Source organism: Oryzias latipes, assembly GCF_053564925.1.
Source record: "Oryzias latipes strain Hd-rR chromosome 1 unlocalized genomic scaffold, Olatipes_Hd-rR_3.1 chr1_Y".
Lineage (NCBI taxonomy): Eukaryota > Metazoa > Chordata > Actinopteri > Beloniformes > Adrianichthyidae > Oryzias > Oryzias latipes.
In genome coordinates this window covers 7,602,168-7,620,028 of record NW_027616335.1, presented here as the reverse complement: position 1 = coordinate 7,620,028, position 17,861 = coordinate 7,602,168, and the positions used below count along the sequence as shown (strand labels likewise).

General features: G+C 36.1%; 1 protein-coding gene across 1 annotated transcript; it reads left to right on the top strand.

The window, feature by feature from the left end:
* The first annotated feature begins 327 nt into the window (after nucleotides 1-327).
* Nucleotides 328-17,433, top strand: LOC101167850 (S-methyl-5'-thioadenosine phosphorylase). Its single transcript, XM_023957289.2, has 8 exons — nucleotides 328-478; nucleotides 2,254-2,340; nucleotides 2,456-2,514; nucleotides 2,622-2,789; nucleotides 9,455-9,557; nucleotides 9,792-10,031; nucleotides 15,986-16,108; nucleotides 16,751-17,433. The coding sequence occupies exons 1-8, from the start codon at nucleotides 455-457 to the stop codon at nucleotides 16,787-16,789; spliced, it is 843 nt and encodes a 280-aa protein (XP_023813057.1). The 5' UTR covers nucleotides 328-454; the 3' UTR covers nucleotides 16,790-17,433.
* Nucleotides 17,434-17,861: the final 428 nt, after the last annotated feature.

The window sequence follows — 17,861 nt, the reverse complement described above, 5'->3', positions numbered from 1 at the left end:
TCTGGATTATTGTGATTTGCAGCTTCACCAACAATGATCTAAAATCTGATGGATATTTTTTTTATTTATGTAAAACAAAGAATAGAATAAAACTGTATTGATTCTACAAAGGTGAAATTATCACGTTGCCATAGCTCTATTAAAAACAGAAGTTAGATAACAAAAAAAAATCAAACTTATTTGACAGAATATAAAAACAAAAAATATGATGTCCTTGAAAAAACCAGCGCCCCATGGCGGCAGAAAACCGCAATCGCAATCAACAATTTAAGTTCAACTTTTGCCCATTGACTGTAGGACTTTTATTTTGAAAATCTGGTGACCGGGAAGAGAAATGTTTGATGGCCGTCTTTTTTTTTTTTTTTTTTTTTTTCAAATATTTTGATTACGAGCGTTAACGGTTCAGCGCATTCCCTTTTGGTCAAATCCCACTCTTCATCCCAGAGGCGTTGTCATGGCGTCTACGGTTCACGTTAAGGTAGTACTCTGTTTAAAACGGTGGTAGTGTTATTTAAAAACAAAACAAATAAAACATTTGCTGCTTTAAACCACTGCTAGGAACCAGAACGAATACAGAGGTTACAAACCCGGAAATGCAGGGACAGGCTGGTGTGTTAGCATGCTGGGAAAAGTAAATGTGAAAGGCTTGAATTATACCCAAGCCTTCAGGAGTTTCAAAATGTGCTGATATATGTATGGCACGGATCATATATATGAGCATAAAAATGTCAACTACAAGCTAACGACGCGTTGCCGGACAGCTTACATGCTGCAGCTTCTTCTTGACCTCTTGCTAGTCGGCTGTCAGCCGGCTTTACTTCCAATTCCAAATCATTAGTTAATGTTTGCAGACTTAACTAGACTACAGTAATCATCTAATGGAGCATTATTGCACTTTACGGTAACAAATGTTTTTTTTACATCGTATTATTTTCTTTCATGCTACTTATTTTATGATAGTTAATCATTAAAACAGCTGTCACTCAAATCTTCACTTCACCTAGGTCACATTGATGGAAACTTACATTGTGATTTTGGATTTCTTTTTAGTCTGGACTAACAATACAAGTTAGTCACGCCTGCCTACAGATATAACAGATTTGAAGAAATATGGATTTCTAATTTTGAAGAACACATGAAAGGAGTAACACTTAATAGGGATAAGGGAAGAAAAAATAAAATAATGTTTGTGTAATGAAACTTTAGCAGCGGTCACATAATCGGCACAAAATCCAATTAAATTTTTTTTCACTTTTTTTTTTTTTTTTTTTTTTTATGTCTGTTAGATTCTCATATCTGTTGTACTTTAGCATTTCTTAAATAATTTTAGTAATAAAGAAAATGTCTGACTTGAATCAAGGTCATTTTTGCCTTAAAATTAAATTGAACAAGGTAAAAAAGGCTGAGACGATTGACCTTTTGGGCATATTTTAGGTTGGTGTACCTAAAAAAAAAAAACCCCTCTTATTTTGCATTGCATTTATAAACAAATGCTAGATTATAGATATCCTAACTTTATGCCCAAAATAATAGAAAAGAACAGTTTTTGTTGCTTGCAGCTTTCAGCTCAGATCTGCAGATGAAGCACTAAACGCAAACAGTCCATACAGGCTTAGAGTTAAAGGTTATTTAAGACTTTTTCTTTCAAAGTAGGATTATGATTATTATTTAGACATTTACATTTGTAACTTGAAAATGTAATAATTAATGTTAAAGTTTTAGTTTACCACACAAACACGTTTGAGTAAACATTCCACTCATTTTATCGTAAACCTTTTATAAAATTTAATGTATTAGACTTGGGTATTTAAAAATAAAAAAACATTTATGTCAGTTTAGAACTTAAATAAAATTGAAAAACAAGTTCTAAGCATTTCTTTTATTTAATTGTAACAGTGGCAATTTCCCATTTTTTGTACTATAAATCACAACTTTGTGAAATTCTTTTCTAGACCAGTTTTTTTGTTTTGTTTTGTTTGTAATCATCAAAACTGCCAGATGTGACCTATACTGCCCACATTTTATAAACAGAAATAAATAAAATGTACTTAAGACAGCAAGTTAAATTTAATTGATGGTTTCAAACATTTATAAAACAAAAGACGTTTAAGAAGTAAAACTTCATGCTACTTTTAATAATAATAGGATTGCTTAGTGAATGTTACTGTAAAATTACAATATTGATCTAACTTAAACGTTCAAACTGATTGTTTTACAGACCCCATAACTACACTTTTCTAAATGATTTCCTAGATTGGAATTATTGGAGGGTCAGGATTGGATGATCCTGATATTTTGGAGGGAAGAACGGAACGCTATGTGGACACGCCATATGGAAAGGTGAGTTGTGCTGATGCCAGGGATTGTTCTTGTAAGCATAAAGGCTAATCTTCTACCTTATTACATATATTGTAACTTATTAATAATATGTAATATTTCTGTTTCCAATGAAAAGCCATCAGATGCTTTGATCTTGGGGAAGATCAAAAATGTGGAATGTGTGCTCCTTGCAAGGTAGGAGAAACAAACTAGTAATGAAAATGGTAGTTTTTGTTGGCGCCACCTACTGGAAAGTGCTTGTAAACAAGAAAACAGACTGAATTTTGAAAGGTTCCTGGCAGGCATGGAAGGCAACACACCATAATGCCATCCAACGTGAACTACCGGGCCAACATCTGGGCTCTCAGAGAAGAAGGCTGTACACACCTGCTGGTCACTACGGCGTGTGGGTCGCTGCGAGAGGAGATCCAGCCGGGAGACATTGTCATCATAGATCAGTTCATTGACAGGTCAGTGAAACCAGAACACCATCACTTCTAGACAGTGTTGCTGCAAGTTTCACCCAATTTTACAATAAAATAAATTCAAACAAATAGTTATAACTTAGCATTGGTTTGAAGAAGAGGTAGAAAATGCCTTTCAGTTGCTTTTGGGTAAATCAATTCATGGATTTGATGAATGTCAATTGATAAATATGTTGTTGTTTTTTTAAATCCAACCCTGGATTTTAGTGGAAGATGAATATAACCGTTTCAGCAACCAGTTACACCTGTAGGCTTTGTTTTCAAAAAAATGTCAATAGTTTAGAGAACATAGTGTTCTACGAATAGCATAGGGTTCAGACACTGTCCTTTTACAGCAACAGTCAATCATATCAGATTTTTTGGCCTCCCTGTCCTGCAAGTTTGACCTGTTTTCCTGCTCCGTCGTACTGATTCATGACACCAGCTTGTCATCAGTCATTGCAGAAAAACAAAAATCCGTAAAAATAACACCGCTGTTTGAATTGGGTGTGCTGGAAACAAGTAAAACATGGAGGACAGGAAGGCTTCTGAGCCAGAACAGAGAGGGAGACAATCAGTGAGAGTATTTCTTTTTTTAATTTTTTTCAAACTTTGTCAGCATTTTCATCCACAGTATTCAATTACAGTATTGTTGAACTGACATTTATAGATATGTACCAAAATATATAAATATACATAAATGAGTAAAAGTGAGATGTAACTAAAAAGTAAAACATAAAAGAGTAAAAAAGTACCCTTCCCACCCGAGGCTCTTAAAACAAATGAAGGAACACTAAAAAGAAAGGACGATTGATAACAGTTTACTTCCCATCCAAGTCATCATATATAAAATATTAAGCAAGCACCACATATTGTAATGTAGAACGACTGTCTACCGGGTAAAAAATCAGTTTGGTTAGAATGTACAACTTTTGGTAATACAGTGTCAATTCTATAGTAACTTGTAGTTACTAATTAATAGGCTCACTGGTCTACTGGAGCTGCATTGTAGGCCTCCTTATGCAGCACCGATATTGTAGCCTGTCTCATGGTTAGTGGTATTTTTTCTAAAGTAAATACCTCCTGATACACAGCTTTAAGTATTGGAGCCAATTTATCTATAAAGGTTTTATGCCGTGCAATGGGGAAACCATCGGGTCCCGGTGCCTTGTTGCTCTGCATGGAATTAATCTGAATCAGGAGCCTTTATTTTCATTGTACATAATAATACAATGAAATTGTAGCAGCCTTGTAGTGGCAAATACTAGAAATCTAAACAAAATAATCACAACAACCGATAAAAATACAAGTAATAAAAAAATAGAATAAAGTGAAGTGCAATAAAGTGCAATACAATTCATTAATTGCCTGTTTAATTTCATTGGTTGTTATTTTATTATCAATTTCTTCTCATTCATCTGAGGATATTTGGGGACTAGACAAACTCTCAAAAATGTGGTGAGACTGCTTTCATCAACCGACTCTGAGGTGTAGAGATTAGAATATAAGATTTTAAACTGGTCATTTATTTTCTCTAAATGTAGTGCGCCCCCCCCCCCCCCCCCCCCTCGAGGTTTTATAAATTTCAGGAATGGTATTGGCAGTCATGGATTTTTTGGTCTGTTTGTCCCCATGGTTATAAAATGTCTGCCTTGACTTAAAGATTAGGCGCTCTGATTGTTGAGTAGACCAACTCTTCCAACTCATTCATTATTTTATCTTTTTTATTTTGAAAAGATGTATAAGAAATAATGTGGCCCCTAAAATAGGCCTTCATTGCTTCCCACATAATATTCATTTGCATGCCCGGAGTTTGGTTCAGGTCCAAAAAACATTGTATCTGGTCAGACAAATGAATTTTTGGATAAACGTTTAGGGTGCTCATGCAGCTCGATATCCAGATGTACTGTTCATTATATTGACAGTCTAATATGTTGGGAAGAATCCTATGATCTAATACAAAAAAAAATCTATTCTTGAATATGGTTGGTGTACTGGTGAAAAAAAATAAAACTGTTTAGAAGTTGAGTTGTTATTTCTCCAAGGATCAAAGAGCGCATGAGATTCCATAAAATTTGCTATAACTGTACCCAGTTTAGACATTTTGCTAACGAGTCTTGGGTTTGATTTATCAAGCTGTGGGTTATGGACACAATTGAAGTCATCTGGTAAATTCCCTAAAAAGTTTTGTTAAAAACTTGGGTCATCCCAGTTTGGTCCATATACATTTGCTAAGGTAAAACACGTCTTTAGATGGCTACGCTCAACATCCCCCCCCTGGATATTTCTGACTGAAGTTGTCTTCTCATGTTTGTGTTGGAACTCCAGTAAAGAAATAACAATATATATGTTTACTTGTGTGCCAATAGTCTGATTCAATCCAGAACAAACTCAATTCCAGAATAAGACACTGTGATTTTATCCAAAAATTTGCCATTCCAGTTCAATTATATTTAGAAAAAAACGAGGTACCTGCTGAATTCATCCCCAAAATGGAAGTAATGGGACGTGCTCGCTGCATTTTGTGACTGTCAGCTGATAAAAATCCTCTCCTCCCCAATTTATATTGTTGAACTCTAATGTTTTTTTCCCCCAATCCAAATCTATATATATATATATATATATATATATATATATATATATATAAATCTTTGAAGAACTTTAGAAACAAACAGCCATATTTCTCGTCTTGTAAAGCAACCGAAGATTCTGTGATAAACCAAAGTTTGCACATCTTGGTCACCTGTCTTGAACAGCTTCCAGCCCCAGTGGGGCTGTTTCTCAAGTCCTGTTGCCTCATCTTGATGGTTTTCATGCTGCAACTCATCCAGTCAACTGTGCAGCTTCAACCTTCTCAAAGCTGGCATCTCGTGAGCCGTCTATCATCAGGTCTTACCCCTCAGAAATGTGTCATCTGATTCAGGTGAGATTTGGGGTCTGCCAGACCCCTTCCTGTCAGAAATCCCCCCAAGTTCCTGTTGAAGAGAGGAGAAAGAACTCACTGACAGCTTTTTGTTGTTATTTGTAAAACACACTACTTATAGAACCACAAAACTGTTCAACTAAAGCTCACGAGGGTTTGGCAGCACATTGCTTTCCAGCTCTGCTCTCTGAAATGTTTTTTTTTGTGTGTATTTCTGAAATGTACACATTTTTTCAGTTTTGGCTAACTTTAAAAAAAAAAAAAAACTCTGATAGTTTGTACAATTTCAAGATATCTTCTGACACATCCTTCTCAATTACAAAACACAACCTTGAAGGCGCAAGTCAACATGTTTAGCGAGATCTTTTGAAACAGATTTTTCTTATGTATAATTGGGAAAAAGGTTCATCTCTTCTTGGTTTTGCAGTGAAGATTAAAACTGGGGAAACCGCAGTTTCCTTACGGTGTTAGAACCGATGTGATGGTGTGTGTCACCTCTACAGATAAACTCAGTTTGTGCCTTCTTCCTGTGACTCATGTTTCAGTCTGTCATTTTTTCTGTGAATTTTTCTGAGGAGTTCTTTACCTGTTAAAACTTGTTGTTCTACCAAGTAAAGTAAATTAGTTTGTTTTGTTACAAAGTTTTGAGGTAAAACCTTTATTTTTAGGCGGTAGGATTTAGAGAAGCAGTGTTTCTACTTCATTAGTTTAGGGCCTTCCTTTTTCAGTGAACGCTTATATGATATTTTTTACTGTTAAAGTAATTCTCTTTGCTTTTGTCTTCCTCAAAAACACTCAGAATTCTGCTACTCAGACCGGTAGCGAAACTTGCCTCTGTAACATATTCTCATCCTGAAAGAACTCAGTTGACTCCCCCTTTCATTTCAAAATTCAATTTAATATTCCTGAATGCTAATGAAGCCTTCACAGTTTTCCCCTCAATATTTGTCTTATTTTCACCCCGTTTTCATTCATCTGCTTCAGCACAGTTATTAAAATGATCGTACATTTTGTTGTACAAGCACCAAATTTGGCATAGATCCCCTCTTTCAGAAATTCATGTTAGCCATGAGAAAATCCAAGATTTGAAAATACATATGATAAATATAAAATATACATATAATAGTATTCTGTAGGTACCCCTCAAGTTTACTTTTTTTTTTTTTAAAAGGGGATCCTAAAGGTACATCCATACCAAATATGGTGCTTCTACAACAAATTGCACACTTTGTCTGAAATATCAGCCTAACCGGCTCCACTAAGAGCTTTATGTCGCTGTAGATCAACTTGAAACCCCGCCTCCACCTGACATCTGAAAAAGGAATTCTCTTTCTGCCTTAAAACTAAAACTGTCTGTTCCTTAAAATGTCATTTTGATCTATTTAAATCCACATCTCACTTGTTTTCAAATTTAAATATTTCTTAATGTTATTTTGGTTTATTTTCTGTTTGTGATAGGCTTAAATTTGAAAACTTTATAGTAATATTATTTTTAAAAGTCTCAATTGTTAATTCATAGTTTTGATGCCTTCAGTGTGAATCTACAATTTTCATAGTCATAAAAATAAATAAAACTCTTTGAGTGAGAAGGTGTGTCCAGACTTTTGGTCTGTACTGTGTGTGTGTGTAGTTATATACACACACATATATATATATATATATATATATATATATATATATATATATATATACACATTTCCATATTTCATGGAAGTTTTTGACAATAAAGTTTCTTAAACATAGAGTAAATTGTTGCATTAGTAGGACAGCTGCATTCGCAAAAGGCAAAAACACTAAAAGATGAAGGATTTCTGTTGTTACTAATCATACTAGTTAAACTAGTATGATTAGTAACCTGCCTTTCAACATTAAACAGCCTTGGGTTTTATGGCCTTCTGAATGGGAAGCGCATTAACTAACAGCGCTGTGTCTTATTTATCCAGAAGGAAGAAGGAAGTTTCTTGTTGAGACTTGCTCAGACTTGTCCCGATGCATGTGACATCTTGCTTGTGACAGCATCAGTTGATCTCTTCCCTGCTCTTTATTTACTACAACTGTAGAGTCGGTTGCTATGGACACACGCCAGCCTCATCTAATCTTTACAACATTTTTTTCAAATTGCTTCCTGAAAATGGCTTTCATCCGACTTTAGCCGCTTTTGTTCTGTTTCTTTTACTTATGACCTTAATGTCTTAATGTCATTAATACATTTTCAACTGAATCTCATGCAAATCATTTTTATCTGCCCATCATTTTTATTTTCTTTTTGTTGTTAAAATCCACCCGAGCAAGTGCTTGAAAATTGTTTGGAATGACGCCGCTCTACGTAGCAGCGATTCAGCAATGACAATGCTTGACAAATACCAGGCCGACCTAACTCAATTTATATCGCATAAACGAGCATTGTGCTCAGCTCAGGCTTTATCCCACACGTGAGAGTTATTGACTTAAAGCAGGACAAAGAGGGCTGAGAAAATGCAGAAAAACATGAGGCTTAGTCTCTAAGTGCCCGGGTTATGAGTAAGACCTGAGGTTGACGCATTTTGAATGTCTCATATCATTATGTTACCTTCAATGAACCCTGAGAAAAACAAAAACAAACATGTGCAATCAAGATGAATGGTTTAACAGTATTGGTAGAAAATTAAAAACTTTCTATTATTTTGACATTTACATTGTGGGTTAATACTACCTCTGTCCAACATGAACACAAAACAGCAGTTGTTTGGATGAAGGAGGTATGTAAATAACTCCAATTATAAATTGCATTTGTAGCCTTTCAGTATTGTTTGGAGCTGTAGCAAACTGCTTTTTCTCCATCACATTAATGAAAGTCTGCACGCATAAAGTGTCGTGGCTGCAGGAAACAGAGTCTTCTTATGGGAAAACAGGAATCGGCATTTTCACTGCCTTCTCACTCAGCACAGATGGGTTCTGAGATTATAAAGGGAATTTATAAATAGGTTATGGATGTTTTTAATAATCACTATTACAGCTGGGTTAAAGAAAAATGGATTTGTTTGAATTGAACTTATCCTTACTTAGAAAATGCAAAAATCTTGTATTTTGTTGGTTTTTCTGTAAGAAACCTTCCATTTATTTTTATTTTGAACATTCTAAATCACAAGTTTTGTTTTTTAAACTAAAAAATTTGTTCTAGTTGAAAATTTCTAATTTAAACATATTTTTAATGAACTGTGTCAAGTTTAAGGTAAATCAAATTAAACTGTCATTTTAATTATTTTAATTTAACGAGTACATCAGAGGGACGGCTCATGTTGCCTGTGTTAGCGACAAAGTCAGAGAAGCCAGACTGAGATGGTTTGGACATGTTCAGAGGAGGGATAGTGGATATATTGGTAGAAGGATGTTGGAGATGGAGCTGCCTGGCAGGAGGGCAAGAGGACGGCCAAAGAGGAGATACATGGATGTCTTAACAGAGGACATGAAGTTGGCTAATGTTAGGGTAGAAGATGTTCATGATAGAGTGAGGTGGAAAAAGATGATTCGCTGTGGCGACCCCTGATGGGAAAAGGCGAAAGAGAAAGAAGAAATTAAACTGTAATTTTTGTGTGTACCAAAAAATCAATCACTATTTTTTTCTTGAGTTCTTTAAAATCATAAACAAATTAGGTAATCCACTTTGCTTCATCAAAAAGAATTTGGAAAATGTGGAGTAAGAGGCTTTTCCCTTAACTGGAATGCATTTATGATCACTTGGGCTTTCTTTCCTTCTCTGCTTCTCCAGGACGACCAAGAGACATCAGACCCTGTACGACGGGCAGCCCTCCAGTCCTCCGGGGGTGTGTCACATTCCCATGGCTGAGCCCTTCTGCAGCAGAACTAGAGAGGTCAAATATACAAAAGCTATATATATATTAAAAAAAAGGAAAGTTGAACTGAACCAAAAGCAGAACAATGCTCTCTCTGCTTATTGAAATTAGTTCAATGTTTCCCTGTTTTGAAAACCGTTAGCATTTAGCTCCTTTGAAGACACAGTTTACCTGTGATTTAGTCCAAACTTGGAACTTGTTACATTTTGAAATAATTTCTTCACAAATTCTGCTGACTGTATGGGCTGACAGGTCTTGGTGGAAGTGGCTCGAAGTCTGGGGGTGAAGTGTCATCATCGAGGGACCATGCTGACCATCGAAGGGCCTCGCTTTTCCTCGCGGGCCGAGAGCCTGATGTTCCGCCAGTGGGGCGCTGATGTCATCAACATGACCACCGTGCCAGAGGTCGTCCTTGCCAAAGAAGCTGGCTTATGCTACGCCAGCATTGCCATGGCGACAGACTACGACTGTTGGAAGGAGCACGAGGAGGCAGTAAGTGCCATTCTTGAAAGAGTTTTTCTTTATCTCCAAGGAGAAGCAGGAGAGGGATGGCGCCTGATCCTGCCTAACCTTCACTGCATCGTAACACAAATAGCAACTTTAAAGTCCCACTCTGATCTTCTTTTGATCTATTTTATAAACATTCCCCGTGGTCTTTTAATTATGATGATGCTGTTTTGAGACAAAATAAGAAAAAACAGTCATTTTCTAGGACGTAGTTCCTGCAGAGCGGCAGGAGTTGATCAGAAATTTGCCTCCGAGTTGTGGGTGGGACTGTTGGTTTGGAAGTAAACCTCTGCCGATATCCCCTCATCGCTTTGTTAACGCGCTCTCCCGCTAGCTGACAGTCCCTAACATTATTGATGCAACAAAAATGCCGAGCAATATTGGAGCTACATGTCAGCTCAGACGAGGAAAATGAAGACAAACATGGATCTATTTGTTTGCAAGTGGATGCATCAGAATGGAGCGGAGCAGGGAGACTTTGGCCCGCCCTCTTCACTTGCTTTGTCACCAAATGAGCGACCTTGGACGCCTTTCCGGCAGACTACTCTAGCAGTGTTTTACTCGGTTACTCCCCTAGGGCGGTTCAGTTAATCAACTCACCTGTTCAGCGTCATATTTAAGTCCAGGTGTGCAGTTGTTCCTTCTCTTCCTTACCGCAAGCGCTGCGTTCGTCACCCCACCCTCCTCCCAGGCTTCCACCTGTGAGCTCCGTGGGGGGTAGTTTATTACCCAAAAGTTTTATGGAAATCTTGTCTCATGGAATTTTACGGAGCCTTATGCCAACTTAAAGAATGTAAAAATAAATATTGTACTGCATGAGTTGTCTGACTGAAAGAGATCTTTTTCAAACGACACGTTTAATCTGCTCCTGATTCACAACAATTTGAATAAAGAAAAACTCCAAAATGCGATTTTTGAGCTGATATTAGTTGATATATGTCCTCCTTCATAAGAGAAATGATACAAGAACATGTTACAAACACCAACAACTGATTACCTATTTGATTCTTTGAGGAGTATTTTAAAATGAGGCTACTCATAGACAACCCAGAAAATCAATAAAAACTTGCTATGGACCACTGAGTCTCTATTAACTTATTTTGTTTTTTGGTTTTCTTTTAATAAAAAATATGAATACTGGTACTATCCTCTTCCAGATCGTAATTGTTTAAAGACAAATGTTTTTCATTTGTACGTTTTATTTTATTTTAGCTCATATTAACTTGTTAATGTTGAGGGGAAATATTTTAGCTACATTTGAACAGTTCAAAATAAACTCAAATGCCAGAAAATCAGGCAAATCAGATCATTAATGGAATGTTGTTGAAGGAGAAGTGATGAGGAAAATATTGTTTTCTTCATTACATTTACAGTTGTTTCAGAATATTTACATGTGGTGGTACATTTAATTGTGCATATTGAAATGTTACAGCCAATTTATTTTGAAAATATAAATATCTCAAAAATAAGAATTGACATTTAAACTTTCAGGGGGATGTTGTACTGGAGTGTGGCACTTTCATTCTTCCCTCGTCATACTATCGTGTTTTGTTTTATTTTTCATTCCCCCCCCCCCCTGAAATTGGGTAAGAAAGCTTGACTGCAGCCATATATCATTGTCATTTTTTCATACTTTACTTTATTAATATCTCCTGTCATACTATTCTAGGTTGTACACTGCTTTTCCTACCCTGTTACATTTGTAAGTGCGGCATCAAGCCTGGCCTGAATACTACTGTGCTTTAAAATATTTAAAATGAACAAAGTTCTGGAAAAAAAAAGATTCTGGTTTTGCAGCTGGTTTTCACAACAAACTGAAAATCAGGTTGGAAGCTTGTCAGCAAACGTAACGGCTTTTTTTAACCCTCGGGAAGTACCGCAAACACACTTCTAAGGCCTGTAAAACAGAAACTACCTTTGAAACAGTAAAACGTTTGAGGTCAGGCAGGGTCAAGTCACTGTTTACCATAGAAGGATGGAAACACATGTGAGCATCTGACACAGCTTTTATTGTGCAAAGAAAAAAAACTACCTCCTGATAACATTGTGCAGTGCCATTCAAAAACCCAGTGTGGGTGGCTCGCGTTGAGTTGGGCAATAAAACTATTAACTCACAATTATAGTCCAGTCTTCCCATGATGACTGTATGACTGTAAAACCTATGATTTTACTGCACCAGAAAGTGATAACCTCAAAGGTGGTTTCACCTACAATTGAAACTGGCTTTGAGTTTTTGTAAAGCTGGGAAATTGGCATCGTTTAAGTCGCAGTTTACTAAAAGTTTTGTGTTCTCAAAGAAAAATTGTGAAGTATTTCTTCTGGTGACTATTATGGTGTCAAAGGGGATTTTTCTTTTCAGTAATGAATCGTTTGAGGAAGGGAGATGTTTCTGCGGCTTGTTATTGCTTTTGAGTGACTTGTGTTCTGGCAGACGGTCGCCATACTGCAGTCGATATACCCCGTGTGGGTTCATTCTGGTTGACTTGTAAACGATCCAGCCCGACTCACAACTTTGCTTCCGAGTTCCTGCAGCTGACCTCTTCCCCCTCCTGTTGCAGAAGGCTCGCCACATCCTTCCGCCACCCACCTCATTCCCTCCCTTCCAGCCCTACATTACCTCCGGGCCTCTCCTTGCACCCCCCCTCCCCTTCCCCCCACCTCCTCCTCTTCGCATTTGGCTTGCATGCCAGCCTCCGGGGGAAGCTTTGCCAGAGGAGGTTGAGTCACTGTCTTTATCCTGACAAATACCACAAAACATCAGCATATTAATGGAGTGGGACATAAAAACACAGGACTAAAAGGAAGAGTGTCTGAGGGTTTCAGAAGGTCAACTTGAACACAGGAAACATTTTTTTTCTCATTTGCTTTGTGTCGTGTATCCTAATGCATCCATTTTTTTCAGATTTGGTATATTTGTAAATAGTTCAAGCAAATCTTCTGCATCAAGGAAGCAAAATGATGAGGTCCGTTTTTCCTGCAAACAGTTGTTCGTGTGTGCAGCATACAAACGTTCACTGAAATTTGGGTGATTTTTTTGTAAATCTATTCAAAGATCCTCCCCACGTTTAGCACTGAGAACAGATCACAGCTGCTGACAGGTCATCATACCCTCTTATGTCTATAGTCGTGTCAAAGGACAACCATTGGACTTCTTCATCGAAGCCTTTTGGAAAACAAAAGCAGCGAGAGCCAGGGCAGTTCACAAAGTGACCTCTATTGGTGGATTGTGAGTAAAATGATCTTAATTCAATGGAGAGATGAATGTACTAACAGTCTGGTTTAAAAAACATTTTTCTTATCTGCACTGAGATTGCATTATTTTCCGTAGGGTACATTTTCGGATCTTTTTTTAGATTTAATGTTGAAGTGACACGTAGATGGGGATTGGATTGTTTTATTAAAAGGTGAACATCAAATCTTCAGCAGGTTCTATTCCTCCTTCCTATTGGCCTGTTTTTCTGCATGTCTGCTAGACCAGATCAGACAAACAAAAATAATGTGTTAGAATGCATGACACATCCTGGTGAAAGTCTAATCCTTCTCTGCTGTTGTGGTGTTATCCATTGACAGCTCTGTACGCAGTGCTTTTTGAATAGCCATGAAATGAATCCTTAAATCTTAAAGACCCACTCTGATCATCTTTTAAACTATTGTAAAAGGGTTCCCGGTGGTCTGAGAAATGTGATTATGCCTTTTTTTTTAGCCAAACTTGTTGTTTTCTAGGACATTATTTCTGCAGAGCGACACTTGCTCATTGGAAATTTGCCTCTGAGTTGTGAGCAGGACTGTTGGCCTGAAGAAAACCTCACCGCACTTCCCATAATCCATCTGTTTACATGCTCCCCCGTTGTCTTACAGCCCTTCGCAACCCCAAGCTAACAATAGCGGTGCAACACAAATGGTGAACAATATTGGAGCTGTACAGTTTTGAGGCAGATATCAGCTCAGGCGAGTGAAACAAAGACGAACACGGATCTATTAATCTGCAGGGGGATGAATCAGAATGGAGCGGCGCTGCCAGTTTATTCTCTAAAAGACAAATACATTCTTTTTCAAACTGTATTTTTTTCATCTGCTCCTGATTCACAACGATTTGTATATAGAAATACTAAAAGGACCAATTTGAGCTTAATTTCCATCATGAAAAAATGCCTTAAGAATGTGTTAAAAACACCAAAACACCATGTTTTATCAGAATGGATCTTTAACTCTAATTTTGATTTATCCTTGAACCTCTTTTATTATAGTTTTAAAATGCAGGAAAAATGCTTGAGAACCCTTCAAAACTTTCTTTAGAAAGAATGTTTAAAATTTAATCAATTACATAGCAAATGCTATATAATTGATTATGTTTTTATACTGTATAATTAGTTTCCCTTTAATAGTGGTGTCGTTTATCAGTTAATCAGTTTGATGGACTTTGAAATGAAGTCATTTCATAATTGCTCTTTAGTGGGTCGACTGTTGTTTAAATGGCTCTATATCAGATTTTAATAAGTATAGTCTAAGGTTCGGATTATGCTGGCGATGTGAACTTAAAACGAAACTTTGCTGACTTAGCTCAACTTGAACTTCTAGGAGCCAGATGTTCCAGATTTTTAGAGCAAATGCTAAATAACTGTAAAGTTATTGTTCCTTATTTGATGTACATTACATGTACGTTTTTATTTTATTTTATACGTTTACTTTTATACAGAACTAAAAGGAAAAAAAAATGTTAAAGTGCCCATGTTAAGAATTTGATAAATATAAATATACAGTATATATAATTATCACAGCACATTGTGTGTGGTTTAACATGACTTATAACAGACACTTTAATGTTATTCTATTTGATGAACTTACATATTTAGTGGGTATAAATTTATGGCTATCTATGGTGCACTTAGACGTAACTTTTGTAAAAAGTGTGATCTTCTTTGATTGCTCCGTTTTAAGCACAAATTTTCTTATGCTGTACAACAATGGTTATAGCTGTCCAGAGGGGAGCTGTTTAAATATATATATATATGCATATTCTTTTGTATATTCTTTATGTACTACTTCTACTAAATCACAAACCAATGAACTCATGTTTATGTTCAGGTTAACACCAGTAGTAGGAAAAATAATGAAAGCTCATCAAAGTAGGCCTAAGGTACAAGAGAAAATGCTATTTTTGTCTTGCGTTGTTTAAACTTTTCATATGTGTACATTAGCTGCACTGGGATCATGCTGTTTCGCACAAGAAGTCTTTTATTTTGAAAGGAAGTCATACAAACTTCTGTCAAAAGTGAAAAAGCTATTTTAAATCTTGAGAAAACGCCTGTTTTTATACACATTTGTTTTTATTCTTGGCAAAATAGAAATGTAGTTCATATTTATCATAAAAGTAACAATATATTGAATGCAAAGCAGTATTCAATTTTCTTAAAGGGTAAAATAAAAACACTCTGGATCCTGCAAGGTTTTAATTAAAGAAACTGGTTCAAATGGCTCTTGGTGCTAAAGGTTGCAGACCCCTAATGTAGCAGATCTTGAAACAAAGCTACAAACATGTTCAATAACTATAACAAAGGTTGAATCATTGCAGTCAGATTATGTCCCAATTTAAATAAGCATTTGTCATATTTTGGCAATACCAAATTCCCCCAGCAGGACCCAGATTTTATATATTTTTTTATATTTATTTATAAGTTTTTTATTTTTTATTACACCTTTATTTACCCAGGAATTGAGATTAAGAATATCTTTTTCAAGGGAGTCCTGGCTAGGGTGAAACGATAAATTACATTTACAATAAAAATGTTAACATTCAAAAACATAAAATAAATAAAAATGAGAGCTTATGTAAAATGGGTACAGATCCGCTCTAAAGGTGTTGCCAAAAAGCAACAATTCAAAAAATGAAATGAAAGTGACATCAATGTCATGTTTTTTTTTTTTTTTATATATTTCAGGTCTGCGTGGACAACGTTCTGAAGACCATGAAAGAGAACGCTAATAAAGCAAGCAGCATCCTGCTCACTGCAATACCCCACATCAGTCAAGTGGACTGGACTCAGACAATAAAGACTTTGAAAGTAAGCCGTTAAAGCTACGGTGATTCACTGAAGCAGAACCTGAAGTTGGTACTTTAATTGGTTTCTCAGAGTATCTGCCTTACGTTGGAAATGTTTTCTCTGACAGAAAGGTTCATCAAGCATGCCATCGCAGCACTTCCACAGACTGAACTTATTTATTAAAGTCATTATTGTTAGCCAATCTTTACATCTACAGGGAAGTGTGACTCATTGTGCCGTGCTGCACCTCTGCACACTTGATTACACAAACTTTTCTAGATGTGAAAAAAATGGTTTCTTAGGTTCTTTTTAGATTGAGAAACGTTTATGTATCGAGCTAAGACGTTTAAGTCATTTCAATCAGTAGTTTTGGAACCACTTAAGTGAGATTTGTTGATAAAGATAAGAGATCCTTTTGCTGTCTCTATTTTTCTGCAACTTGCTAAAAAGCGAGCTTCCTCAGAATTGTGGCAAACAGTAAATCCTCATAAATGCAGCTCGTGCGGCTTGTTTATAGGTCGATACCCTCATAAAGGTTTTTTACACAACACTTAAAGGAACTGAAAGCAGTGTTGGCAGCTTTTTTCTAAATGTCGTTTTTCATCTTTTAGTCCTAAAAATCTCTCTTCTTTTCTGTTTTTTTCTTTGCTTTATCTGTTGCAGTCAATGGCACAATCGTCTGTGATGTTACCAAAGCACTGAACCGGGAACGAAAACGAGCAGCAAGGGATAAAAACAGCAGACAAACTCAACTCTGCCTGCGGATTCGTCAGCAGTGTATCAGGAAAAGTGCCTCACACTAATAATACGTCAAAAATCAGCTGGAGATTCAGTGTTTTATCTGTGCCACTCATTTTTACAGATTCACAATTTGTCTCCGGAGAGTTTTAATGCTGTCTTTGTCATTACAGCATTTGCCTTTGTAGATCTTCAGGCAGAAAATACTGTATGCCTTGAAAGCTTCATTATCACTTCAGTTAAATGTCACTCTAAAAGCTATATATATATATTTTTTAAATTCATTTTGGGAAGTCAAAAGTTCGCGTTCTCTGTATTAAAGTTACATTGAAAATAAACCTGCTGCAGGGTAAATCAAACACATTTCACGTTACCTGCTAATATTCAGTATTGGAGTGGATTAGAAAAGCCTTTATTGTTTGTACGTATCCAGACTGGTAACTGAAGTACTTTATGTGTATTGAAATTGGCAGTTTTACTTTGTCACATATTATATTTTTGCACTTACACTGAGCTTTACTGCATGTTTTGTTTGCATCCACTTCCTTTTTGTTGCCTAAATTTTCACATTAAAAGTGTCACGCCTGGCTGAAAACAAAAACTGTAAATATGATGGACTTGTTTTGATTATTCAACTTATTAAAGGGAATAGCTGCATTTTATAGATGTTTTTTTCTGCATAACTAAGATCTTTTTGTTTTTAGCTCCAAACCAACTTAATACTAAAGTGGTAAAAAAATTTAAGTCTGAGGAAAATCCAGCTTATTTTAAAACATGTCCAGATCTACATGCTCCTCGTTTTTTTTCACCTCACTGTGCTTTTAAATTGTTTTTCTCTTTTTAATTTTTTGCAGAAATGCAGAGAAAGAAAATATATTTTTGCAATACGCTGTAAGGGGCACTTCCATGCTTTACAAAAAGTGAAATATATTCTTTTTTTTTACATTTTTAACTTTCTTTTTCTTGGTTTTGAATCTATTTTTACTATCTTTTTTAATCCTTTAGGAAAATAATAATGGAGCAAATGTTTCCTTTC